The sequence below is a fragment of the Corapipo altera genome, unplaced genomic scaffold (genome assembly GCF_003945725.1).
Source record: "Corapipo altera isolate COAL_440 unplaced genomic scaffold, ASM394572v1 2, whole genome shotgun sequence".
NCBI lineage: Eukaryota > Metazoa > Chordata > Aves > Passeriformes > Pipridae > Corapipo > Corapipo altera.
In genome coordinates, this window is record NW_020884890.1 from 8,058,983 (window position 1) to 8,081,446 (window position 22,464).

Genomic DNA, 22,464 nt, shown 5'->3' on the forward strand with positions numbered 1-22,464 from the left:
GCTGAGATACCCAAAGGCTGAATTTTGCTAGTTCTGAGTACTTATAATTTCATCTAAAATCAAAGAGAGACAAAAGGTGCTCAGGCTCTCCAGGAAGCAAAACAATCCAGCCTGTCACTTAAATCGAGCAATTCAAAATTAGGTAACACTTTCAAATCCTCAGCTTTACTACTTCCCACATATCAATCTCGGCTGGGAGAAGAAATATGTAAATGAGAACAGATCCCATGGCAAGCAAAAGAATAAAGCACATCTGTATTACTTTCTCCTTTCTATCCATTAAACTTTAAAGGTAAGCAATGAGAAAAATATTTGAATGACCTTACTATAGAACCTGCCAAGCTGTTGTTGAGTTTTATCACAGAACAAACTTTTAAAAAAGTTATCGGTTCTAGTCAATCTAAAGACAATTTTCTGTGGCTACATATTATACAAACTCAAAGTGCAAAAAAGTGCATATTCTTCATTGCTGAATTAACTTTTGAGAAGTGATTGTATCAAACTATATCACAAGCAAATTAATATTCTTGCTACTTCTAAACTACGTGAGAGTTCCCAAAATATACTGACAGTAAGGGAAGTCTTTTCTTCCTTAGGAGGACACATTGCTTACCATCTACAACAGTTGTTTTTTCCTCCTTCTGTTTCTAACACGGATTTTGTAAAAACTAAAATCTAGTTTGCTGAAATAGTTCATTTGTTTAGAAAGTGTCTTACTCCAAGTGAACAGTGACTACAGGCAGTGTTTTTGAATAAGAACACTCATTAAATTCAGTGTCCCGCCACCTTTTCAGCACCTTGTATTAACAAGCACCAAAGGTCTTTAAGAACAAAACCCGACTGACACCCGTTCGGACTACGAAACGGTATCCCAAGCGGACAGGCAGTTTTTCCAAGCTCCCCAGTCGAGGTACCCACATTAATTTCGGCGATCAGAGAAGGGGAAGGGGGATGCACAGAAAGCATGCAAACAGCAGCTGGGAGCAAAGGCACAGCAGCGCTCAACTGAGAGATTAAAAGTGCCAAACCTGTCTCCGGGCTGCGGTTCTCCTCCCCTGACCTCCGTGTGCGCTGCTCGGGAGGGGCAGCCCCGCGGTACAGCCCCACCAGGTGCACCTTCCAGAGCTCCAGCCCAACGCTACGGTCAGCTCGGGGCCGGCCCGGCTCCTCAGCACTGTCCTGGCCTGTCCAGCCAGGCTGGATCCGGAGCCGCGGCGGCGGGAGCGGAGCGGCCGAGCATCCCGGCCCCTCCGCTCCGCGCACACCCCGCTCCAGCCTCCTTCCCTCCCTCCCGCGGGCGCCTACGCTAATGCCCAGTGCGCTCAGTGAACCAGCGCAGTGCGCATGTACACAGCAATTAGCAGCGCTCAAATTAAAATTACGTTAAAAAAAATCTGAATTTCTCTTACCTTATAACTAGATTATTTTATTTTTTTTTTAAGCCACCAAAACAAGAATAAAAGAGGGAGATTCTGGGGCACGGCTTAGTCCCCACGGTGCTGGGTGCTGGCTGCGCCTCGCATTGTACTCCCCTCGGGGCAGGCGAGGGGTGGAGTCGGGAATGACCGGGGAAAGGGTCCGGCTGAGCCGGCGGCTCGCGTCTGCCAGCGCTTCCCTTTGGGACCGCTGTCCAGGAGTTTGTTATTGACAACCACTCCGGGCTGTTTATAGGTACAGTTTAGAAGTGAACCATTAAGAACTAATAATTTGATCGCAGAGAACCCTTGTGAGTTGCTTTTGTTTGAACTGGGATGCACGAAGCGATGCTTCCCAGTCCCAGCTGCCGATTCATTCCTCTGGCTCAGTCAAAGTTCTGTCGCTTTCCTGTTGTCTTCCCGCTGTTAGAAGTGGCAGTACTACTGCTGGTGCGCGCTGGCTGATCTTAACATGAGTTGCTAAAGGCATGAATACATGAAGAAAATCCCCAGTGGATTTAATATATGCACGTGTTTGTTTTTGAAAATCCATGCATAGTAGCAATGCTGAATCTGGTGAGGTCTGAAAAGCATCATTCTGCTCGGACCCTGCATTAAAGAAGTCCTAAACCAGCTCTTTCATTCCTAAAACAACATAAAAGAATTTGGGGATTCGTTCTATTTACCTAATGATTCCCTAGATTGCTCACAGTCACCTTTTCAGTCTTTACAAGGGGAACTAGAAACCACTGTTCCCTTTCCCTTCTCCTTCTCTTTCCCCTCCTTCACCCTTGCTTTCCTCTTTTCCTTCCTGTTCACCTTCCACTTTTCTTAAGAAACTTTTAATAGCCAAAACACTGAAAGGATATAATGTCAAATATTATTATCCATTAAAAATGGACCAATGTATGTTTACATTTTTGAGAAACTATCTAATTTCATGTTCTTTCATTATTTTTTCCTTAGGACCCTTACCTCATTCAGCACACAGGCTGAACAGAGCACATTTGAAAAGCAGGTGCTTAGTGATTGATTTTATGCTCTTTATTCAAGGCCCTGTTTACCACACCCTCTTCAGACTCTGCTGGGAACAGAATTATTAATTTCTGGGTGTGAAAAAGAAGCACAAAGGGACTAAGGTTTTGGTTGGAACACCTGCTCCAGGGTACACAGGTTTCAGAGTGCTGCAGGGCGGGTGCTGCGTGTGTTTGGATCACAACCCCATTTGCCTCCACCCAGGAGTGGGTGCTCCAGACTCCTGCACATCAGAACCCAGATCCAGCAAGCTCCCCAAAAGGAGAACCATTCTTAGAGTGAAAAGCATTCACAATCCATGTAAATTAGCTTCACATGACTTAACTAGCACCATCTAGGAAATCTGTCACACAAACGCAACAGGAGTACAGTCACATTTTCCAGGGAAACATATACTAGCCTTAATCATTCACTCCCATTTTATAATCCTCTGCCTCATTTACTAAAAACTTTCCAAAAGATGAACTTGGGGGTCCTACAGAGAGACTGTTTCTTCCTGTGTGTAAAGTTGATGCATCTCGCTGTGTTTCTATTTTTCCAGTGTCAGAGGAAAGGTTTCTGTACAAAACGTGTTTGATTTTGCAAACACAAATGATCACATGCATTGAGCAGACAAATGTTCTGCTTACTCTACTTATTGTGTCCTTTGCAATCCTAACAATTGTTTGGTAGAGCTAAATACTCTTTAAAAAGAGGAAATTACATGCACAATGGCAAACACTAAAATAGATATTGACCACTGAAATTTTATGATGTGGCATTATATGGGCACTTCAGATGTCAGAAGAGTTTAGATCCTTTATATTGCTGGCATAAAAGTCTGCATTCTAAGTTAAAATAATGGATAGCAGTAGCAGGGTGTCAGCCTGGAGGCAGTTTGATACTAGAAAGGCATAGAGCACTTCGCAAGCAAGTTTCAAAACTATCTGAGTTTGTCTGTGATCAGCAGCTGAGAGCAAGGCTCTCTTCCACCAGCGCTGTTGGCTCAGCAGGAGGGTATCTGGGCACACATGCCATCCCAGCTGACTCTGGGCTTTGAGCTCATTGCACAGCTTGTCCCAGTCCTGCTGCTCCCCCTGTTCAGTCTCAGGTTCTCCTCACCTCTGCACTCCATTTCTAACACCCACCTCTCCCAAATCAACAGCCCTCCTAGGTGTCATCTCATATCTGTTTTGGCCCTTCTTTTGTCCATGTTGCCACACTTGGGCCAGGCTGGAACTGCAAGCAACACATCTTCCATCATTTGTGTTTTCATGGTCTCATCTCAGAGCAGAAAGTTGTTCTGGGACATCAAGAGGATCCTAATAATTATAGTAGGAAAGCAGCCATGAGTTTATAGCAGTCAGCTTTGTACAGATATGACATGAAGAAGGGAGGTTCAGGCTAAAAGGGATCACCTATCTCATGAAGTCCAACAACTCAGAATCCCAACAAACATGCAGTGGACTCTCACATTAGAGACCTCAAGGGATTGTCTCTACCTATCACAATTTTTGCAGCAAAAAACCAGCAGCCAGATCTATAATGTGCCACAAGAAGAAGAGAGGGGCATTGCCAGTGTCTGTACCTGGCAAGAGATGTGCTAAAGGGAATACTCAGAGGATGCTACAAAGCCCATCCCAGTCTAAGATGGGTGCAAGCAGAGTCATCAGGAAATGCATGTCCTCCAGAGAGTACCACATCATAAAACCATGGAATGGTTGAGGTTGGAAAGGACCTTGGATATGTCTAGTCCAACCTCTTGGAGGTCCAGTTAGAGCAGGTTGCACAAGGCCTGCTCTACTTCAGTCTTAGACACCTCCAAGCATGGAGACATCACAACCTCTCCGGGCAGCCTTTTTAGGGCCTGGGCAACCTCATCTTGAGAAAAATCTAAATCGGGCTGGGTCCCTAAGAAAAGGTGATGTACACCACATACAATGCCTCGTGACAGTCACCGGTGGCACCTGTGACCACCAGTGACCCCGAGAGGGGACTTATGCCAGACTGCCAGCTCCATCAGCTTACTCTGCAACTTAGAAATAAAAGAAGAGGGAACGTGATCTAGAGTTGCCAAAGTGGCCTGGATGTGAGCCAGCAGACAACTGGCCACAAGACTTGTCAGACAAAGTGCAGTGTGGTAGTGGTGAGCCTACACACCTGCACTAGTTGAGATATGTCTGTACCACTATGAGACTTTACAATTACAGTATTCTCCATCCACATTTCAACTACGCCAGGTACCCACCACTATGCCAGTACCAGAGCTATAGGAGAGATCATGTAGGATGTCACAGCTAAGGTCAAACAGGCCTTTAACATTTGCAGCTTTTCTTTTACTGCAGAGAAATCACATTATGTATCTATATAAATATATAAAGGTGGTCCATATGTTGTTATTTCTCAAGAGTACCTTCAACTTTAAGTCGCATCAAAGGCTGGGAAAATCTAACTTGCTCATGAATCTTTTTGTTCATGCTTTCATTGGGATGAAGTAGTCCAAGAAACACATTCCTGAGCAAAGCAGCTCTTTCAACATTGTGAGACGAGGTAAAAAAAACAAACAAGAAATAAAAGCATTGGAGGGAATGGTGAGGGAATAGATAGGAATCCTAAATTCCAACTCACCTCCGAAAGTCAGAAATTATTCTGTGCACCTGGTGCAGTTGTCTGCTATAGGGGAGAGTAACTGGGAAGTAAAAGATGGAATTGGTTTAACAATGTAATGATGTGCTAATAGACTACACGTTTCTTTGATAAGTTGCTCTCTTTAAAAATTCCCTAAGCTTTTCACAGCAATAGATTCCTCTCGTGGATCTTAGAGACTTGTAACAAATGGTTGCCTGATTATAAAATTATCTGTAAATACGGCTTTGTAACATTTCCAGCAGACTTCCCTGCTCTCTGTTGGCTCTTCATCTTCAGTGCAGAAACACATGTAACATTTATAGTGAAGGCAGAGGTCTTACAACTCTCTCCAAGTTCTCTAATATGTTACAAAAAGCCCAAATATTTCTGTTTGCGCAAAGCAAAGCTTTTCCTAAAATTGTGTTCACTTACATACATGAAAAAGTACTCTCTGTGCTTATCAAAGGGTTTTTTTGTTCATAAAACCTTCAAAGCAGTGAAAAATCTTCCATCATTATTTTGTTTTTGTTTTCTTGCCTTCTTTTGGTAAGTCAAACTCATTTGGTAAGTCAGACCTGATCTCCGTTTTCTATTTAGCCAGTTGCCTACTCTGAGTGCAACAGATACAAATTGATTCAGTGGCATCTTGTTAGAACATGAAAATTTTGAATACTGAGAGAGAGAAGAGGCTGATTTTAATTTGCTGCTGAAGATATAGTGAACAAGGTGATCCATTGGGGCTTTTGGAGAGAAACAAATAATGAAGATAAATGCAGTAAATACTTGAAACATGACTTTGTAGGAAAATCCTGAGAAAAAGATTTCAAGCTGGACTCTGTGCTGTTATATCTCAGGCAATACATTTTATATGGCATACGTAATGCACATTAAAAGACTTCATTTGGTGAGTTGCACTGACAACTGGCTTTGTTCACCTTTGTGCTTATTTAAAACAGGTTGTTCCATGCAGCTGTTAAAGAAACTGTGCGTGCACACACACACACACACATACACACATTTGCACATAGGCTTTTTTATTACTTCTCAGATCTTTCTAAGTAAGTCATGCTGCCTAGGTTTTAAATTATTTTTCTCTTTGCAGCATGAAAATCGCCCTACATTAGAATCTCCTGCCTTTTATGGAAGCAGGATTTAAAACTTTAACAAAAGCATTTCTGACTTTTTTTTTCCTGTTGCACATCCCCACCCCCTTCCTTTTGGTTTTCTGCTTTCTTAACACTTGTGTATATCTTTCTGATAGCTGGGAAAGCTCAGCATCTCCCATACTGGTGCAACTCCCTTAAGTAAAAGTGATTACAGCTGAAGCAGGACCCATCAAGGTTACTGTTTTGTAGTATGATTTGATCACCATTTTGTTAATAAGCACCAGTAGTCTCATAGAAGCCCTGCTGTGACCCTTTGACCAAAGCATCTCTGGAGCCAGGGGAATAGGTGTCCAGGACCTCAGGGAAGTGCACGTGGTTCCTTGCTGCACTCTGTGGACCTGCCATTGTTAGTCCTGGCTGCTTCATCTACCTGTGCTCCATCAGAGCACCCTGCTAATGCTGTCTTTACCTGCTCTGGGCTCCACCCTTGTTTTTCTGAATTACTCATGTTTGATGTGCTAGGTGTTCTTGTGGAAAAAACAGGTGGAGGACTGAGCTCAAGGCCTTGAAAGCAGGGAGAACCATACCTGTTCTCAGTTTATGCAGAGAGAATTAGTCTTTTGGGAGCTTCTTGGCCTCTTTTGCTCAAGGTGGGTCTGGGACATGAAATTAAGCCTGACTGATTTTCACTTTTGTATTGGCCTAAACCTGTCTCCCTGCTATTCCTCATCCCTTACCTTTTAGGTCCCTCAGTTCAGTTCTTGCCCTGTTGCTCTAACTCCTGCTGACCTTTTCCGGACTTGCTTTTCTTTTGTGCTTCTTCTCACTGACCCCTTCTCAAAGCAAGGTAATACAGCGACTGATTGGGGTCTAAAGGCACCTGAGTCCTACACCTAAAACTAAAGGTTGCCCACTTCACTTCTTCCTATTTGACACATCACTGAAATAACGTATTTGATAGAGTGAATAAAAAACTGGGCAGGAAAAACGAGAGAAAACAGGCTCCAAAGAATCGCTGCTTCATTTTAGCATCAAACAACACAAGTGACGGTGTCTGGAGTCACCATGAGAGGGTCTCAAACATGGGAAATTGTACCAAAAAAAAGAGTGAAGAGGTTTAAAATCTGGATTTAGGAAATAGCGTCATTCATATCATTGCACACATTGGGATAGTCAAGCATGAAAAAGCTCACACAGCTGTACAACAGCAATGGAGCCTGAGAGCAAGACTGCTCAGGTGTAGTCAATATAAAAACTCATCTCTGTCAATGCAGGGTCTCAGACACTTCTAGAAATACAAGGTATGTGTGCACTTGTTTATATCATACTTGGCCACCTCAGTCACAACTTGACATGAGAATAAAACAATCCCACCTACAAAAGCGGACAAAAATAAATAATCTCATGAAGATTCCTTCACGATTTTTAAACATGGCTTCCTGTGAGTGCCATATTCAGTGACTTAGCAATCATGAATCCTTAGTAAATTTTTCAAATGCTGTGGAAGAGCACTCAGCGGCTGCATTTATGAACTAAAGAGGGACTGATAGATTTTAACAACATCAGCACTGAGTAATCCCTGGTTTTCACACCACATGCTAATATGTCATATCTCAAATCTCAATCTGAAAGGCTATAAAGGTATTTCCATCAATTTTTAAGACACAACCCTGAACACAAAAGAGGGCACACCTGCTTACCACATCCATCTCACAACCCCACCTTTGCTAGTGCTTTTTGCCCATGTATTCTGGAGGTGCAGCATGAATGAGCACCTCTCCCCCCCATCAGAAAAAGAAACAAAAAACCCAAACCCATCACAACTGTGAAAAAACCACCAAATTAAAGCCCCCTACACCTACACAGAGCTTTTTGACTACCACATAGCTACTTACAACAGTTCATTCAATTCTTAGGTTTGCTGATTGTATTAGATTTGTGTCTATTGAGAGGCATTATAGAATAGTCTGTCCCCACTGCACCCCTCCCCAGCCCAAACACAGGGGCTAGACTTGCTCAAGGTTTGAGCCTGCTGTTTTAACCTTCTACTTCTAGTTGCTTAGAGCAGGATCCAAAAAAGACTCCCATAGGTATCTGGAGTGCAATCAATGAAGAATTTTAAAAGGAGAGGATAAAACAAACAATACAACCCAAACTAAAACCAAAACCAACAAATGCACATATAAATTTGAATATTCACAGGCACCTGATTTTTGAGCAGATCTGTATTTGGCTTGCCCAAATGTGCTGTTGCACATCCTTGGTAGTCCCATCATCTTGTCTGAGCTGAACATAATTTTTCACCTGAGGTTATTTGGACCTTATGACATACTTGTCTTTTGTTCTGAGGACCAGAGGTATGGGCTGACCACAGCCATCACACAAGGATGGGAGTCATAGGTGTTTCCATTCGAGGAAACACTTACAAGCAGCATCTTGCACCAGCATCCCTGTGTTACTTGCTTCAGGAGTGGCATATCTGGTTTTATTTCTCTCCTCAGCCTGAAATAATTCTAGCTTGAACTACCCCTTTCCAAGATGATGTCCTGACCTGTTGAGTGTTTGAATGGTGAAAAAAAGCACAGGGAAAACTCAGGGTGCAAGATGGAGAGCAAGCAAGGAGAAACCGGCCCAGTTTCATACAGTGAGTGGGAATTAAAAGGTACTGTGCTTGCCTTTGCCTTAAAATTTCTTTCTACCATACCTGTGTTGCTCTTGGAATAACTGCAGAGCTTGACTTCCACTGAGCATACAAATCACTATTATTTTTAAAAATCTTATGGTGACATAAGTGCAAATGATGTCTCAAGCAAAAGAGGCAAAAGTTTACAGCCTTGTTGGTAGTATCAATAAGCAATACTGACTAAAAATAATTCAAAATACAAGGGCATAATTAATCTGTAGAAATTATGAAAAAAAAAGTTGTTGTTATTGTTAATATTATTATTATTACTATCAGGAACCAAAATGCATGTAGAAGTTATATAAAAATATAATATTACAGGAAATATGTATAAATTAATTTTCTGGAGAGAAAACTCTTGTGCAGAAGCTATAACTCCACTCAAGAAACTGCTGTATGTAATACCTTTATATATGCATGTATAAACTTCTACAGGTATATGCATACACACATTTCAGAATTCCTGCTCTGATTCTCATTAATCCCATTAATCAAGAAGAGCTCTACTGACTTCAGAGGAATTGCAACAATGCCGGCTTTGTGCTCATAAAATCCAGCATCAGGATGGCATGTTTACAGATTAATTATTTCCTAAGACCTGAAGAAGCTGGATGTAGAGAGCTTGGTGTGCTAATGATGGGCACAAGGCAATGGTGCTTGCCACCGAAAGCAAGTTGGACCAACAGCACTTGGTCTATTAGGCCAGTCAAAGCAGGACAGACTCTTCTCTATTGTAGATTAGCCATGCCCACATCACATGAGCTGTGTAACAACTGCAAGAGGCAATACCCTGTTCTCCACACCGCCCACCTGCCTTCCACCAGTACAGACACTGTTTTTCCCCTACTGTTTTTGGAAACCAGGGTTGTATCCCAGTCAGTAATTTTCAAAATGAAAAAATGTTGAAAGCAATGCATCATTTTAAAACAAGTTAAGTCATCTAGGAAAAGACTGACATTTAAATGATGAAAAAGAATACATCTATCCCTTTCCAGTTCCTCTGAAAATAAACATTTTAAATGGAACTGTACAGGAACTTTCATTCTGTGATATATATACTTGTCACCAAGAGATACTTTTTCAGCTATGACATAATTGCTATCATCAGAAAAGCATTGCTGTCATTCTGCTATAATTTAGCCTCATTTTCTGCTCATTTCTTTATCTTTTCTCATTAGGGCATTACATACTCAGCTATGTTTCTATTAATCATTCCCTAACATAAGCAGCTGAATAACAGAGCTGTGTGAGTAATTGATTTTTCAGTTTCAGAGCTGAATCAAAAATTCAATAAGTATCAAGAAAAGAAAAAGTCTTTATTTTTCTCTCTCATTCAAGTGAAAAAGGTGTTTCATGTGGATTTCAGTGAAATATTTGTCTTTCTGAAATCAGTAATTTCATTTCCATCTTTGTCATTTTAAGAAAAGCAACAGATAGAGAGGACCACATCTTGGTCCTCTCTATCCATCACCAAACTAACAAGTGAAAAATCCTCGCTTTTTCAGAAGATGACCAGTGAATTCCTGTGTCTGGGGTAATTTGAATACCTAGACACTGACCTACAAGAAGATTTTCACCTCTTTGGTGAAAAGAACTCGAAATTATGTGTCTTGCAAAAGTTGAACAATTTTGCCCAGGAAGAGTGGGAACAGACACTCCAAGGGACCGGTGATGTGACCAGGAGGGCCTCCTCACAGAGGTGGATTCAGGTCCCAACAGGTTGACTGAAGGATTGAAGGTCTCCCAGGGTGCAGGTGAATCATAATCACAGGGTCATTCAATATGGTTCTTTGACTGGCTGGTCTTGTGAATTAAGCCACCAGATTTTTTTTTGTTGACATTTATAATAATCTTACACCCTAAATGGCATGTTTTAATGAGTTTTTAAAAAGTTAGTTGAAACACTGACTATGGCAACACAATATTATAATCAGGCACCTACTCAGGTACTTTACAAATATGTGGTGAATTATACATTTTGCATTTCTTTCCCCTCAAATTTGCACGGGCCTTGGCAAATTTCAAAAGAACACTTTGTTTGGATATGTGCACCCCCTGGATTTTTTATTTCTGTTTTATGATTTTTCCACATGTAAGCCCTCAAAAGAAATGAAAACTGAAATGATGCAAATATAAAACTAATTATTCTCCATTGCTGCTGGAGATACTGCGGGAATGAGAAGGGAATGCACAACTTAGCACCCTCTTGGGGAAAGAAGATGGAAAAAGCATTACATCTGTTTAGGGTTAGGAAAGCTTCTATATAACCTCACTGAGTCATAATAACTCCCCTCAAGATGACATCTTGAGGTTGTTCACACAATTTAGTGGAAATTATTGGATCATATAGAACAGGTCTTGAATATTAGTAGGGCATTAATGTAAGTAGTAGGTCATGTACTTCACTAATTACTCTGTGCATCTCTGCACACGTAAACTTTCATTTAAACATAAAGCAAATATCCAATGTGTCCAAACTTGAGTGCCTATTATCATATATTTATACTTGTAAATAATTGGCATCTATTTAAATTTTTTAGAAATTCACTGAAACCTGGCACTTCAACTGAAACCTGTTTCTAATCTTTCTGAATGAGGAAGCAATTTTCCCTACATGACCCTGATTCAATTCTTGTTTTCTTTGCCTAAAAAAATGACAACTTAAAACGATAGCCTCTGTAGAGCTGTGAACTGATATATAATAACTCTGAAACATGCCAAAGACCCTTTAAATGTTAAAATTGTTACCTATTGCACCCTGGACAGAGTTTGAGTTCATGAGCAGATTTTGAATGAAGTCATTTTTTCCCCCGTCTGACCCTGGGAGCATTTGAATTGATGATTTTAGCAAGCAAAGTTTCAGGAATAATGAACTACATATAGTTTTGTATAGTAATTCTCTCTCAAGGGCTGTGAAGCTGATGCCTACTTAGAAAAAATTTTGGAAGAATAGCTGAAACAACACATGATACCATTTTATATAATCCCAGAAGTGACTGAAAGACCGGGCAGTTTTGAGGACTATCCAAGTGTAAAGAGATGGATTTGGATTAGTCCCAGTTCACATTGTGTAACACTTGCAATACTTTCATATTGTTTCTCCACAGTCAAATGTGGCTGTTTGTTCTCTCTTTTTAAATTACCTTTGGAGCCATTTTGTTGGAACTTGGGACCAGATTCATTACCAGATTCATTAGTTAAAACATGAACTTTGAACTGTCGCTGCCTTACAGTCAGATAGGGCTGTAAAACAGGACCTACAAAATGGATGACCTTCAGATTTACTTAACTGTGCAGAAATTGTATTTGTCATTGCCAGGTTTTTAAAATTATTTATTTTAATAGACTACCACAGAATTTGTGATCTGTGATCCTTTGAATATATTACATTTACAGAAAACAGCCAGCATTTCCAAACCATACAGATAGCATGTCAGCCTAAAAGAAAAGAATAAAAACTGTACTGCTGTCCTTGTATTCCAAATTATAAGATTAAAAGTTCAGAGATGCACTTACTGAAAAGTAGACAGAGAGTGTCTCAGTACTACAGCCAGTAACGTGCAGTCAGATGAGTAACTACTGTAAGCAATGGTGAATTCCCACAGTCCCACTGGGCTGGCTTTTCCTCTTTTTGGGTCACAATTTGGACACTAGGACACAGAAACAATCACCATATGAGAAAAAAGCCTGAGTATCAATATGGCTAAGAACTCTTGGGGAAAAAAAAGACTGCAAAACTATTTCTGTAAAGTAATTTAATTTCCAGGCTTTAAAGGAATCGCCAACAGATTACACAGTTATGGGCCAAGTGTTAAGTATGGGATCTTACACCTCACCCCATACAATATCTCTGTGTGGGGCTATTCTTACCAAAAAATTTGGTCTTACAGTGGTAAATCACAGAGATGTATTAGTCTGAACACTTTATATTTTTGGCTTGATTGTTCTCTAAACGAGTAATGGACTGATGGATACTCTGCCCTGGTGTCTTCCTGCCAGCTTCTTTATTTTACAGGCTTCATAAAAATAATGAGAAAATACAAATTGGAAAGGTAACACACACAAAATCTCCAGGCTGTATTACACTCCAGCTTTTGCAGTTGCTTAGGTCCATGATATAGAGGGAAACAAGAAGGCAAGCACTTCCCAATGAAAGACTTGGTGCTGCCGTCTTGTGGGAAAAGGAAGAAGGGGAAGTTTGTTAATAAAAGCAGAAAGACATAAAAAGAAAAAAGTGTTTTAAAAACTTGTTAACATCAACACTCTCATTTTTATTTCAAGATGGCTATATGCTTTATTCCTCACAGATCAGTTTCCTTTGCAGGTGATCCAGGCCTAGAATTACATCAGCAGCAGAGCAGCCAAGAGCATCTTTGTGCCAGGATGACCGAAGCCAAGAGGAATGTATTATCACAGACCTCTGAGGGACTTGCCAGTGCATTCCTTGCTGGGGGTGCTGCAATGGGGGAGGCAAAGAGGAGACAATTTTACGTGAAGACTGACAGGAAACTTTTGGGAGAAAAGATCTGGGGTCACAGTCTTGCTGTCTCCTCTAAGCAGATCTAATTATGGCCATGTACTTCAAAAAGAAGGTTTAACTAAAACCAGATTTAGCAGGGCAATGCTTAGGAACTACAGACTGAATCCTCAGCCTTGCCTTGAGGAAAACATGAAATGCTTCAGTGCACTGGGAACACTGTCGCTGTGGTTGTAAAGAATAATTTGAAGCAGCATGGAAAGCAAGAACCAATTTAAAATCCTCATCACTTCAATTAAATCTTACAATGAAACATGGCTAAGCATAATATCAGTGCTTTAGGACAGACAACACTTAGACACTGGGTGTATATTTACTGACACCTTGCGTGGTGGGGTGACAGAGTCTCAGCAGTCTCACGGGTCTTGGTGGAAATGATCAAACTACTCACCAAGCAGTCACACAGATCCCCCATAACTGAGCTTCAACAAAGCCTTTTTGCCATATCACACCCTCTATTCTGCAACCCACTTCCCGTGCTTATAAAAGAAACTTCCTACTCCCCTTTTGCCTCATTTTTGAAGTCTTTCAGGCTATTTCTTCAATCAGTCCTGGATGGCAGTGGTCATCACAGCAAGCCTGTTTCTGAACCATTAAAATCAATGGGAGCTTTCCAGTGCTTTTAATAGCAGCAAAATGTGCTGTCAACAAACGGGATTAAAAGGAGGGTACAAGACAAATTGTTCAGAGATTAGCACCTCTAAAAATGTCAGCATTTTAAAGCTCATCTCCTAGGTCAAAGTGTTAAGGTTACACAGAACTCTACCCTTTTCCACCAGAACAAAAAGCCCTGCTGATCAAATGAAAAAGTTTATAATTGATCCTAAAGATTCCCCCCACCCATCCCAGTTCCCTAAAGGGGAAGGCAAGAGGGCTGGGACTGGGCAGAAGAGAGAACAATCAAGTACCATTCCATGCTAAGCCTGCTTTACACCTGAATTTTTGGAGTGGGGAAGTACCAATAGCTGGTTTAGCTGCAGTCAGCTCAGCCCAAACTCAGACCACCAGCTCTCTGCACTAGGAAGACTAATTTTATCCCTAAGGCTGCTGCTGCTGCCTACTCTTCTGCTCTCCGGGTGTCCACTGCAAGCCACATTGTCAGTGCAGTTCTGACCAGACCCCTCATTCTCCATCTGTCAGACCAGAGACTCCTTACCCCACCATCTGCCACCCAAGGTCTCTGAGAGGGCCCAGGGGCCTCCAGCTCTTCTCTGTATTTTTCAGCCTCCTCAGGAGGCTCCAGGAAGATGTCTGCTTTAAGATGTCTGCTTTTGCAATCCTGGGGATAGGAGATGACCAAGGACAACTGGATGTTACAGAAACAGCAGCTGAGGTGGGCAAGCATTGAAAAGGGAAATTTAGTCGCATAGAAAAATAGAAAATACTGTCTGTAACTTTCAAACATCATTAGTTATTATTATAGCATACTATAGGGAAATTTGCAAAACACTTCAGCCACCATGTCTGCAGAAGCACCTTCCACTAAAAGTACCAGATTTCTTTCATCTCTGTCTGGCAAAGGGTTGTCACTACTCTTTTCCTGTAACATGCCAACTTTTTCCACAATCTTTCTTCAGGTCAGTTGCACTTGGTTTTGCAGAGCCAATACCAACAGCGAGGCCCTTCAGCTTTCTCCCTTTACCCTCCCAGCTGTCTACATTTTGAATATCCCAATGTACAATGCCCACTTTCTTATACTTTTCATGCATAATTATTCTTGACAAATCATGTTTTCGTGTTACTTCCTTCCTGTGTGAGGCTGACCTAACAATTAGTCCCTTCGTAGGAATGGTTTGCTTTCATATCATGTTGTTGTAGGTGGATTGGAGATAATGTATGAAAGTGTATGTAAAAAAATATTCCAAAGTAAATACATTAAGAGTGTGCTAGACATACATTAGAACTGAGGCATATTTCTGCTCTTAGAGAATTCCCCTTTTTCCTTTGTTCAAACTTTCACAAGACAGCAAAAGCAGATGTGGGCTGCAAAAGCTGATGAGGACAATGGTTAGGAAAGGTTGATAAAATACTGTGAGGAAAGAAATCACTGAAATTACTTAGATCCAGGACAGGAATTATTACTGCTCTCATTGTAGCAGACTGCTATGAGATGGCCATCCCACAGCACTGTTCTTCTTCTGGCTCACCCTGTCTCATTAACATTATAACTGTGAGTGCAGCAGAGTGGCTGACGGGCAAAGTTCACCTCTGTGTCCCTTTTCATTTTCATGGAGACTACAAGTCTGTTCAGTTCTTAATAAAATAACCCTCAAAGCACCACAGTAAAGTGAATTATATACATAGTTGTACTTATAAAACTAGAATGCCTGTGCAGGACCTTGAAAAATGCCTTTGAGCAGGTCAGTTCTCTGTCCCAATATGCAGATTAGGGGAGTATGAGTTTTTTGTATATTTTATCCTACTGCAACTTAATCTTTACACTTCAAACTCTTTCTTTTTGACAAAATCTTTTGTCACTTTGGGGCTTTCTTAAGAAGTCACTCCATTGCTCGCTCTTTCTTTGTGAATATAGCCCTCAAAAAATACTACTTCTAGTTTTTAATACTTACAAAGATGTGGGTGCAGGCTCAGTTTCATGTGCACTCAGCAAGCAAAGGTGAGGAGTTGGGATCGTTTAAGACTATATGCTAATAAGTGGTTTACAGCCCATCCTGATTTTGCTAATCTGCTCTGTGAGTGATCTGGGAGGAGGACTTCCAGAAGAGGGAGGGAGGTGCATCTTGGTTGTCTGTGTTTAGCTAAATGCCATATCCTCTGTGCTTGGTGGCTGCTGACTTGAAGCGAATTTTCTCACTAGTGCCATAGACAAACAAAGTGGATTAAATAGCAGACATTAGGTTTCTGGTTTACTTAACATAAATCAACAGGGCTTTAGCACTGCAATTATTCCCCTGCAGCCACCAGTACAGAGGCATTGGTGACTGAAGTCAGTGAGCTTAGTTGCTCTTAAAGATCTGCTTTCAGGAGAAATTCAAGCTCAAATTCTCCTTTTTTTCTTGCTGTTTTTTCGAAAATGATAAAATGTAGAAAACCTGAAGTTTGAATGAGCAGAAAGGGTAAGAGAAAAAGCCCACAGAGATGAGACTTGATATCTTGATAGCAGTAGTAATGTGAGGCAAAAATCCTTGTAATCACTTCATTGAAGGAAGTCAGTTCAAACCACGTCGTAATCTTAGACTATTTAGTGGCCTTCACAAATGGAGAGGGAATAATAAGAGGACAACAACTGTCAAATTAATGTGAATATAAAATGTAAAGACAAATGTAAATGGTATTTTAATACCACTTTTACTTTGGTAGCATTTTAGTGGCTGCATGTCCACACATACGTGGATATTCAGCATAGAGAGAAAAAGGCAGCTATGAGAATCAGATGTGAAATTGTTCTTTACTTGGAAATACAACACATTTTTTATTTTCTACTATGAGAATCAAATTGCTAGGATACAGAAGCATTTTTTTCCTTTAACGTTTGCCAATCAACGCAGGAAAATAGAGACAGAAAAATAACAGCTATTAAACCAAGAAATATGGTCACTGTAGCTCATGTGCCACCTACTCAAAGCTGGCGCTGAACTGAGCTCAAGAAATACACCAAACAATTTCACTCCTAGCTTTTTGCAAATGTCTGCCACAAGCCTGTGGTTTCCTCAACAGCATTTCTTCTTTGAACTTGCCTTAAGTGTTTTTCTCAGAGCTTGTTTTTTTTTTTTTTAAAAAAGAAACACAACATCATGTATTGATTTCAAGCAATTTGATATGAGTATGGAAATTTCACATTGAAAAACTGAGTGCTCAATCTTCACCTAAGGTAGTTATCTTTCTTTTCTTAGAGACACAGACTCTTCCCTCAAGCAGGATAAACACTTGGAAAAAACAATCTTGCGCGTATAGACTGTGAGATAAACACTGCAGATACCACAGGCTAGGCACGTTTTGTAAAACATGAAAACATTTTCTTCCACGGGAACAGAGAACTTGCCTGAGGCATGTGTCTTCAAAGATATTAAAAAGAATGCAAATGGTTTGTGACTTTTCAAGCCTAAATGTGAAGGGCATGGCAAAGTCCCACCATTTGTGTGCTAGTATCCTAATATGTGTTGTGGTTTTCCTTACCCTGTGCTCCTGCTGTGACAACAGTGCTCTGGCCTTCATGAAATGTAGCACTTAGCTAAGCAAGCCAGTCCCAAACTTAGCCAACATAAATAACATCTGATCAAAAGCTACCTGGAGGTGAACCCAAAACGGGCATGACTAATTCAAAACAAATCCATTTCTTAATTCAAGTGCACACTACAGGAACATTCAATGGTATTCCTCCAGCTCTAGACTTGCACAGTAATGTACTTACTAATAACACGAGTGGACTGACATTTTCAAATGGTTTACACGTGAGTTTAGTGTCATTTGAACGCAGAAGATACCAGAACAAATCACTGCTGAGCTGACAAACACTGGGACACTGGGTATAGTCTTTGCACTGTCTCAGGTACTCACCTCTCCCGCTCCTGTTCCAGGAGATTAGTAAAGTCATCACTCTTGTTCATGTAATCTGTATGTTTATGTTTCTCATTTTCTAGCTCATAAACTGTGCGACGATGGCACTTTTCTGCCAACAGGAGCTGTTCCAGCATGCGCCGATACGTCTCTTTCTGCTTTTCTTCAAGTCTGTCTAGCTGGATTGTAGGAGATGAGAACAGACTGTTTTAAAGGTCTCCTTGATTACTTCATCTGATTTATTAACCAACAGTGTTCTGTTTGGTAAATGTGAGTCCCACAGTTTTACATCTTGGGCTATATGTAAAGCAGTAACTAGAAATAAGAATAACTGTCCTGTGAAAGTAATGATTTATCTGGATGACATATTAGCAATAAACATTTGCATAGTTTTCACATGCACGAAGGGCAGAACTTCACTTAGTTTTAGGGTAACAAATTTGTTGCAGTGCAGAATGTCCCCTGTGGTGAGGTGCTGTGCACACTTTTTTCGTTTTACACAGGAAAAGCTGTAGCTGAGACCTCTGACCCTGGGAGCCTGAGTTCACACACTTATATGGGGACTTGACACCTACATGTGGAGCGTAAAGTGTAATCTCAAGGCTGAAATTTGAGTTATGCATCTTCAACACACCTGTACAACTGCTGAGATAATCTATTTAGATTCAGTACAGATTCAGTTTTACATTACCAAATACATTTCGTTATAAGCCTTAGGGTTTTCCCCTCAGCCTGTTTTTTGACAGAAATTATCTTTCTTTATTTGCAACACTTTACCTTTTTTGCCTTCTGTAATTTTTTTTATTAATTTAATTTGCCAGTTATTCAAACAAACACTAAGACCAGGAAGGTGTGCCTAAAAAGATGCTAGGGCACTCCAAACACACCATGGCTATTCATGTTGCTCCTTTTGCTGGTTCTTGGGTGCAGATAAAAATCTCCATCCTCCTCCTTGCCAAAGCAGCCCACAGCCCTGGTACTTCTCCGCTTCCCTGTCCCTGGCAGAGTGTCTGGCTGAGCCTGCTCTGCGCACCCCCAGCCCTTACCATCTTCCTTGGCCCCAGCTGCACTGGGCAGTTGTTTCACAGGGCACCTCAGCAAACTAAGGGAAGTAGGAAAGCTGGAGGACTTTGGCAATTTGATCTCCAGAAACTGACCATAGCAGTCAAACAGTCATTGCATTTTATAGAGGAGACAGGTTTGGCTGATCTTTTGAGAGTAGATCTTTTGCACTTAATTTTGTCACCATTTGTTTTAGTTTCAACATAACCCTTGTGAACCTACACGTGACAAAGTTTTACTTTTTTCACTGAGGTCCCTGTCAAATTACCAGCTTCTTTAGAAAAAGGCCTTGCTAAGCCCTTCTAATCTTGTTTGACAGTATTTTTTGCATGCTCCCACATGCTAAGGTTGGTTTGTTTTCCTTATTTACTGACATCCCCAAGATTCCAGGAGACGCTTCAATGAGAATAAACAGTATAAAGATATCTCATGGTAGACACAATTCCTGGTAAACAAATTAAATGTTCTAATAGGAGGAACTGTGAAGATTTGGGCAACCACTACAGTATGTTGTTGCATGCTCTTTCTCCATGCCCTGGACTGTTATGAAACCATAAACATGAGCAGTGGCTATTTATTTTGGCGTTCACACTGGCCTTAGACATTCCCAGGTCTATTCCACATTCACTTATTGCTTATATTTTAAAGCAAGAGATCAAGTCCTATAAGTCTCTTTTAGGGGCTGAACTGACTTTGGAGTTCTAGAGCTTAAGTGATGTAAAGTGAATACAGATTTATGATCCCATAAATATCATCAATCTCCAAAGGTCTTCTTTTCTTAACTACCCACATGATAGAGTGGTCTTGTATGCCAAGAAAATCAAAGAGTTCGTACGAGTGCTGTGAGCAATAGAGGTTGAAGCCTATAATTGAAAGGAATTTAAAAACCAGAAGGTAACACCTTAAGATTTTGGTCTTGCTTAACAGCACCAGCCCTAAGAATCATGCAACCTCTTTATGGTTTGTGTTCAAATCCAATGACTTCACTTACAAATTATTCTGCATTTGAGTGAACAAGACTTTCTTTGATTTCTTGTCATTGTACAAATTCTGTTTTATCTTCTTGAGTGCTTTGCACACGTTCAAAATATGCGGAGTCTCACTTCTAGTTAGGATTCCCCCTGCACAGACATAATGTTGTAAATCAGTTACCTCTGAAATTGGTTTTTCATAGACATCTTCCCCTATAGACTTTTCTTGGGCAAGGATGGCATCCCTGTGTAGCACTCGGAGCACATTCTCTGGAGCTGCAGACCCATAATGAGCTTCTAAAACTTCAGGTTTGGTTTTCTCTGTCTTCAGCATGTGGATCACATCCTCTCTTGCCTGTAATATTGCAAATCACTAGCATAAGCCAACCTATTAACCAACAGGGAAAACAGGGAAAATAGGGGCATTTCATACGTACAGGCTGCATACACAAAAATAAAATAAATTAGAAAAGTGTCGGGCTACCAATGCAAATATAAAAACTTTGGGAGTTATCAGAATAAACATGATCTGTGCAATACAAATGTTGTCCTTAAAGGTATTAAATATTCTATTCCTGCCTACCATTACATTTCAACGACATGAATTTTTATCTGGGTTGCAACTATAGCCAGGGAACACCATTATTTCATCTTATTTGTTGCCCATGCTGTTCCATGAGCAGGATAAGGAAATAAGTAGAAGAAGCAGCACAAGTGAGCTAATATTTGTGTGACAGCTTTAAATCAAGTACTTCCGAGACACTCCTACCTGAATCTGTGACTAAATACTCTCTTCAAGTAAATTTTGAAATAAAATTTTTGCAGCTTTCGTTTCTTTAAAAAAAACCCTAGAAATGTTGCAGACCCTGGCTAACCAGCACAACTGGCATCAGACATGGAAAGGCTGAGCGAACCCTCCTGGCAGAGGAGGAGGGCTGCTGACCCTGGAGGCAGGGCTGGGAGCCAGAGTGCACCTGTGGCAAAGGGGAGCGAAGGTCCCAGCTCCTGCTCCCTGCTCCCTGCCCCAGGTGGGAGCCTCCAGTTTCAAGCAGCAGGAGCAGATATCTGGGCATGATGAGACTGTTCTGCAAGGCCACCTGGTTTTTAGGACTATGCTGTGGACATACACTTAATCCCAAGCTCTTTTTCTAATGATACTTTCCAACATCTGTTAAACCATCTGTAAAATGGGGGCAGGGCACCTGCTTGTCTTTCAAGGTGTGTTTATAAGGCCAAGGTCCAGGTAAGGGCTGTAAAACCTACAAGCTGTTGGTGGGCATAAGGGAGCTCCTAGATTTCCCTGGAGAGCATCTTTCCCACAAGCTCAAATGGATGGGGAAACAGAACAGTATGGGCATCAGTTTTTCTCTCACCTGCCTTTCTGACAATGTGCGCGAGCTTGGGAAGTAAATTAAGGACTAAGGAAAGGTTCAGACATTTTAAGAAAAAATCCTTTACAAATCCTACCCCTATGTAAGCAATGACTGTTTAAGATTCATGAACTAACCAATGCTCCAGGCTTTTTCACAGTGTTCATAATAGCACTCAATATTATCCCTGTAGGAAATCTGAAATCTTTACCCAGTACCACAGAGGCATCACAGCTCTATAAAACCACCTGCTTTTAAAATGAGCAAGAAAATAATTTCAGGAAATGGCAAAGACCCTTTAATTCTTTTTTTTTCCTTTAAAATAAAGTAGTCTAACATGACAATAAAACAAAAAATGAACTTGAGGCAAAGGTTATGCCACCCAATTGAGAACTAGCCCAATTACACAGGGCTAGTGTATATTACAAAATATAACATTTTGTAACCTTAAGTAAAAGCTATACACATGTCTGTAAAGTACAAAATACAGATTGGAGTGTTATTTGTGTTATTCCAGAATGAAAATGGGAAAGGTACATCACTCACAGATATCACAACTAAGTGAATTATGTGAGCTAGTCTCAAAGAAAGTCAGAAGAGTATGTACATGTCAGTACATCACATCCTGAGACTATGCCACTCTTAGTACGTGAAAAATGTCATTTTATGAAAGTTTTAGCCAGGTTTGAGAATGTACAATTTTTTCTATCCCTGTAAAAATAAGAGATGTGTTAATGTCTTCAACATCATGAGGCCAATGCTTCTAAATTGAAGAAAAAGCTCTTAAAAAGTCTAGTAGGACAGCATGGGAGTATGGGGGCATTTCTGAATGTCCAGATTTTATGATGTGTTGTCTTAAGTCCTTAGGAAGGGACAGTTTTGAGGCCATACTTGCCTCCTGTCCCAGTGAATGAATTTGGTATCCCACTCTGGGCCTCGCAGTGGAGGCCCTGTGCCACAGGCATGCTCAGGAAGAGCACTGTGCGAAGGAAGCACTGAAAACAGCAGGATGAGGGGCCAGCCCCCTTCTGCCCTATGCACAAGGGCCACAGCCAATCATATTGAAACCCCATTTTGTTTTGATTCTGAGCACACAAAGCTTCAAGCCTCACACACCCCATTCCTCAGGGACAGGCACACCTCAGACCTTAGGCTTTTTA

At 40.9% G+C, this 22,464-nt stretch overlaps 1 protein-coding gene across 7 annotated transcripts in view; it reads right to left on the minus strand.

Annotated features, from left to right (window-relative positions):
* Positions 1-22,464, minus strand: part of FILIP1 (filamin A interacting protein 1) — a 114,732-nt gene that overhangs the window by 33,195 nt on the left and 59,073 nt on the right. For 5 of the 7 annotated variants that reach the window (XR_003527911.1, XM_027645027.1, XM_027645026.1 and 2 more), the window contains exons 3-4: positions 20,116-20,289; positions 17,902-18,080 (exon numbers count right to left, since the gene is read on the minus strand). Coding sequence is in view for 4 of the 7 variants with exons in the window: in XM_027645027.1 (XP_027500828.1) it covers positions 17,902-18,080; positions 20,116-20,289 (353 nt within the window). In the remaining 3 variants the exon portion in view is untranslated. Of the gene's footprint in view, positions 1-1,028; positions 1,264-1,409; positions 1,527-17,901; positions 18,081-20,115; positions 20,290-22,464 lie in introns of those variants that run through there. The other 2 variants (XM_027645029.1, XM_027645028.1) reach the window with 2 other exon arrangements.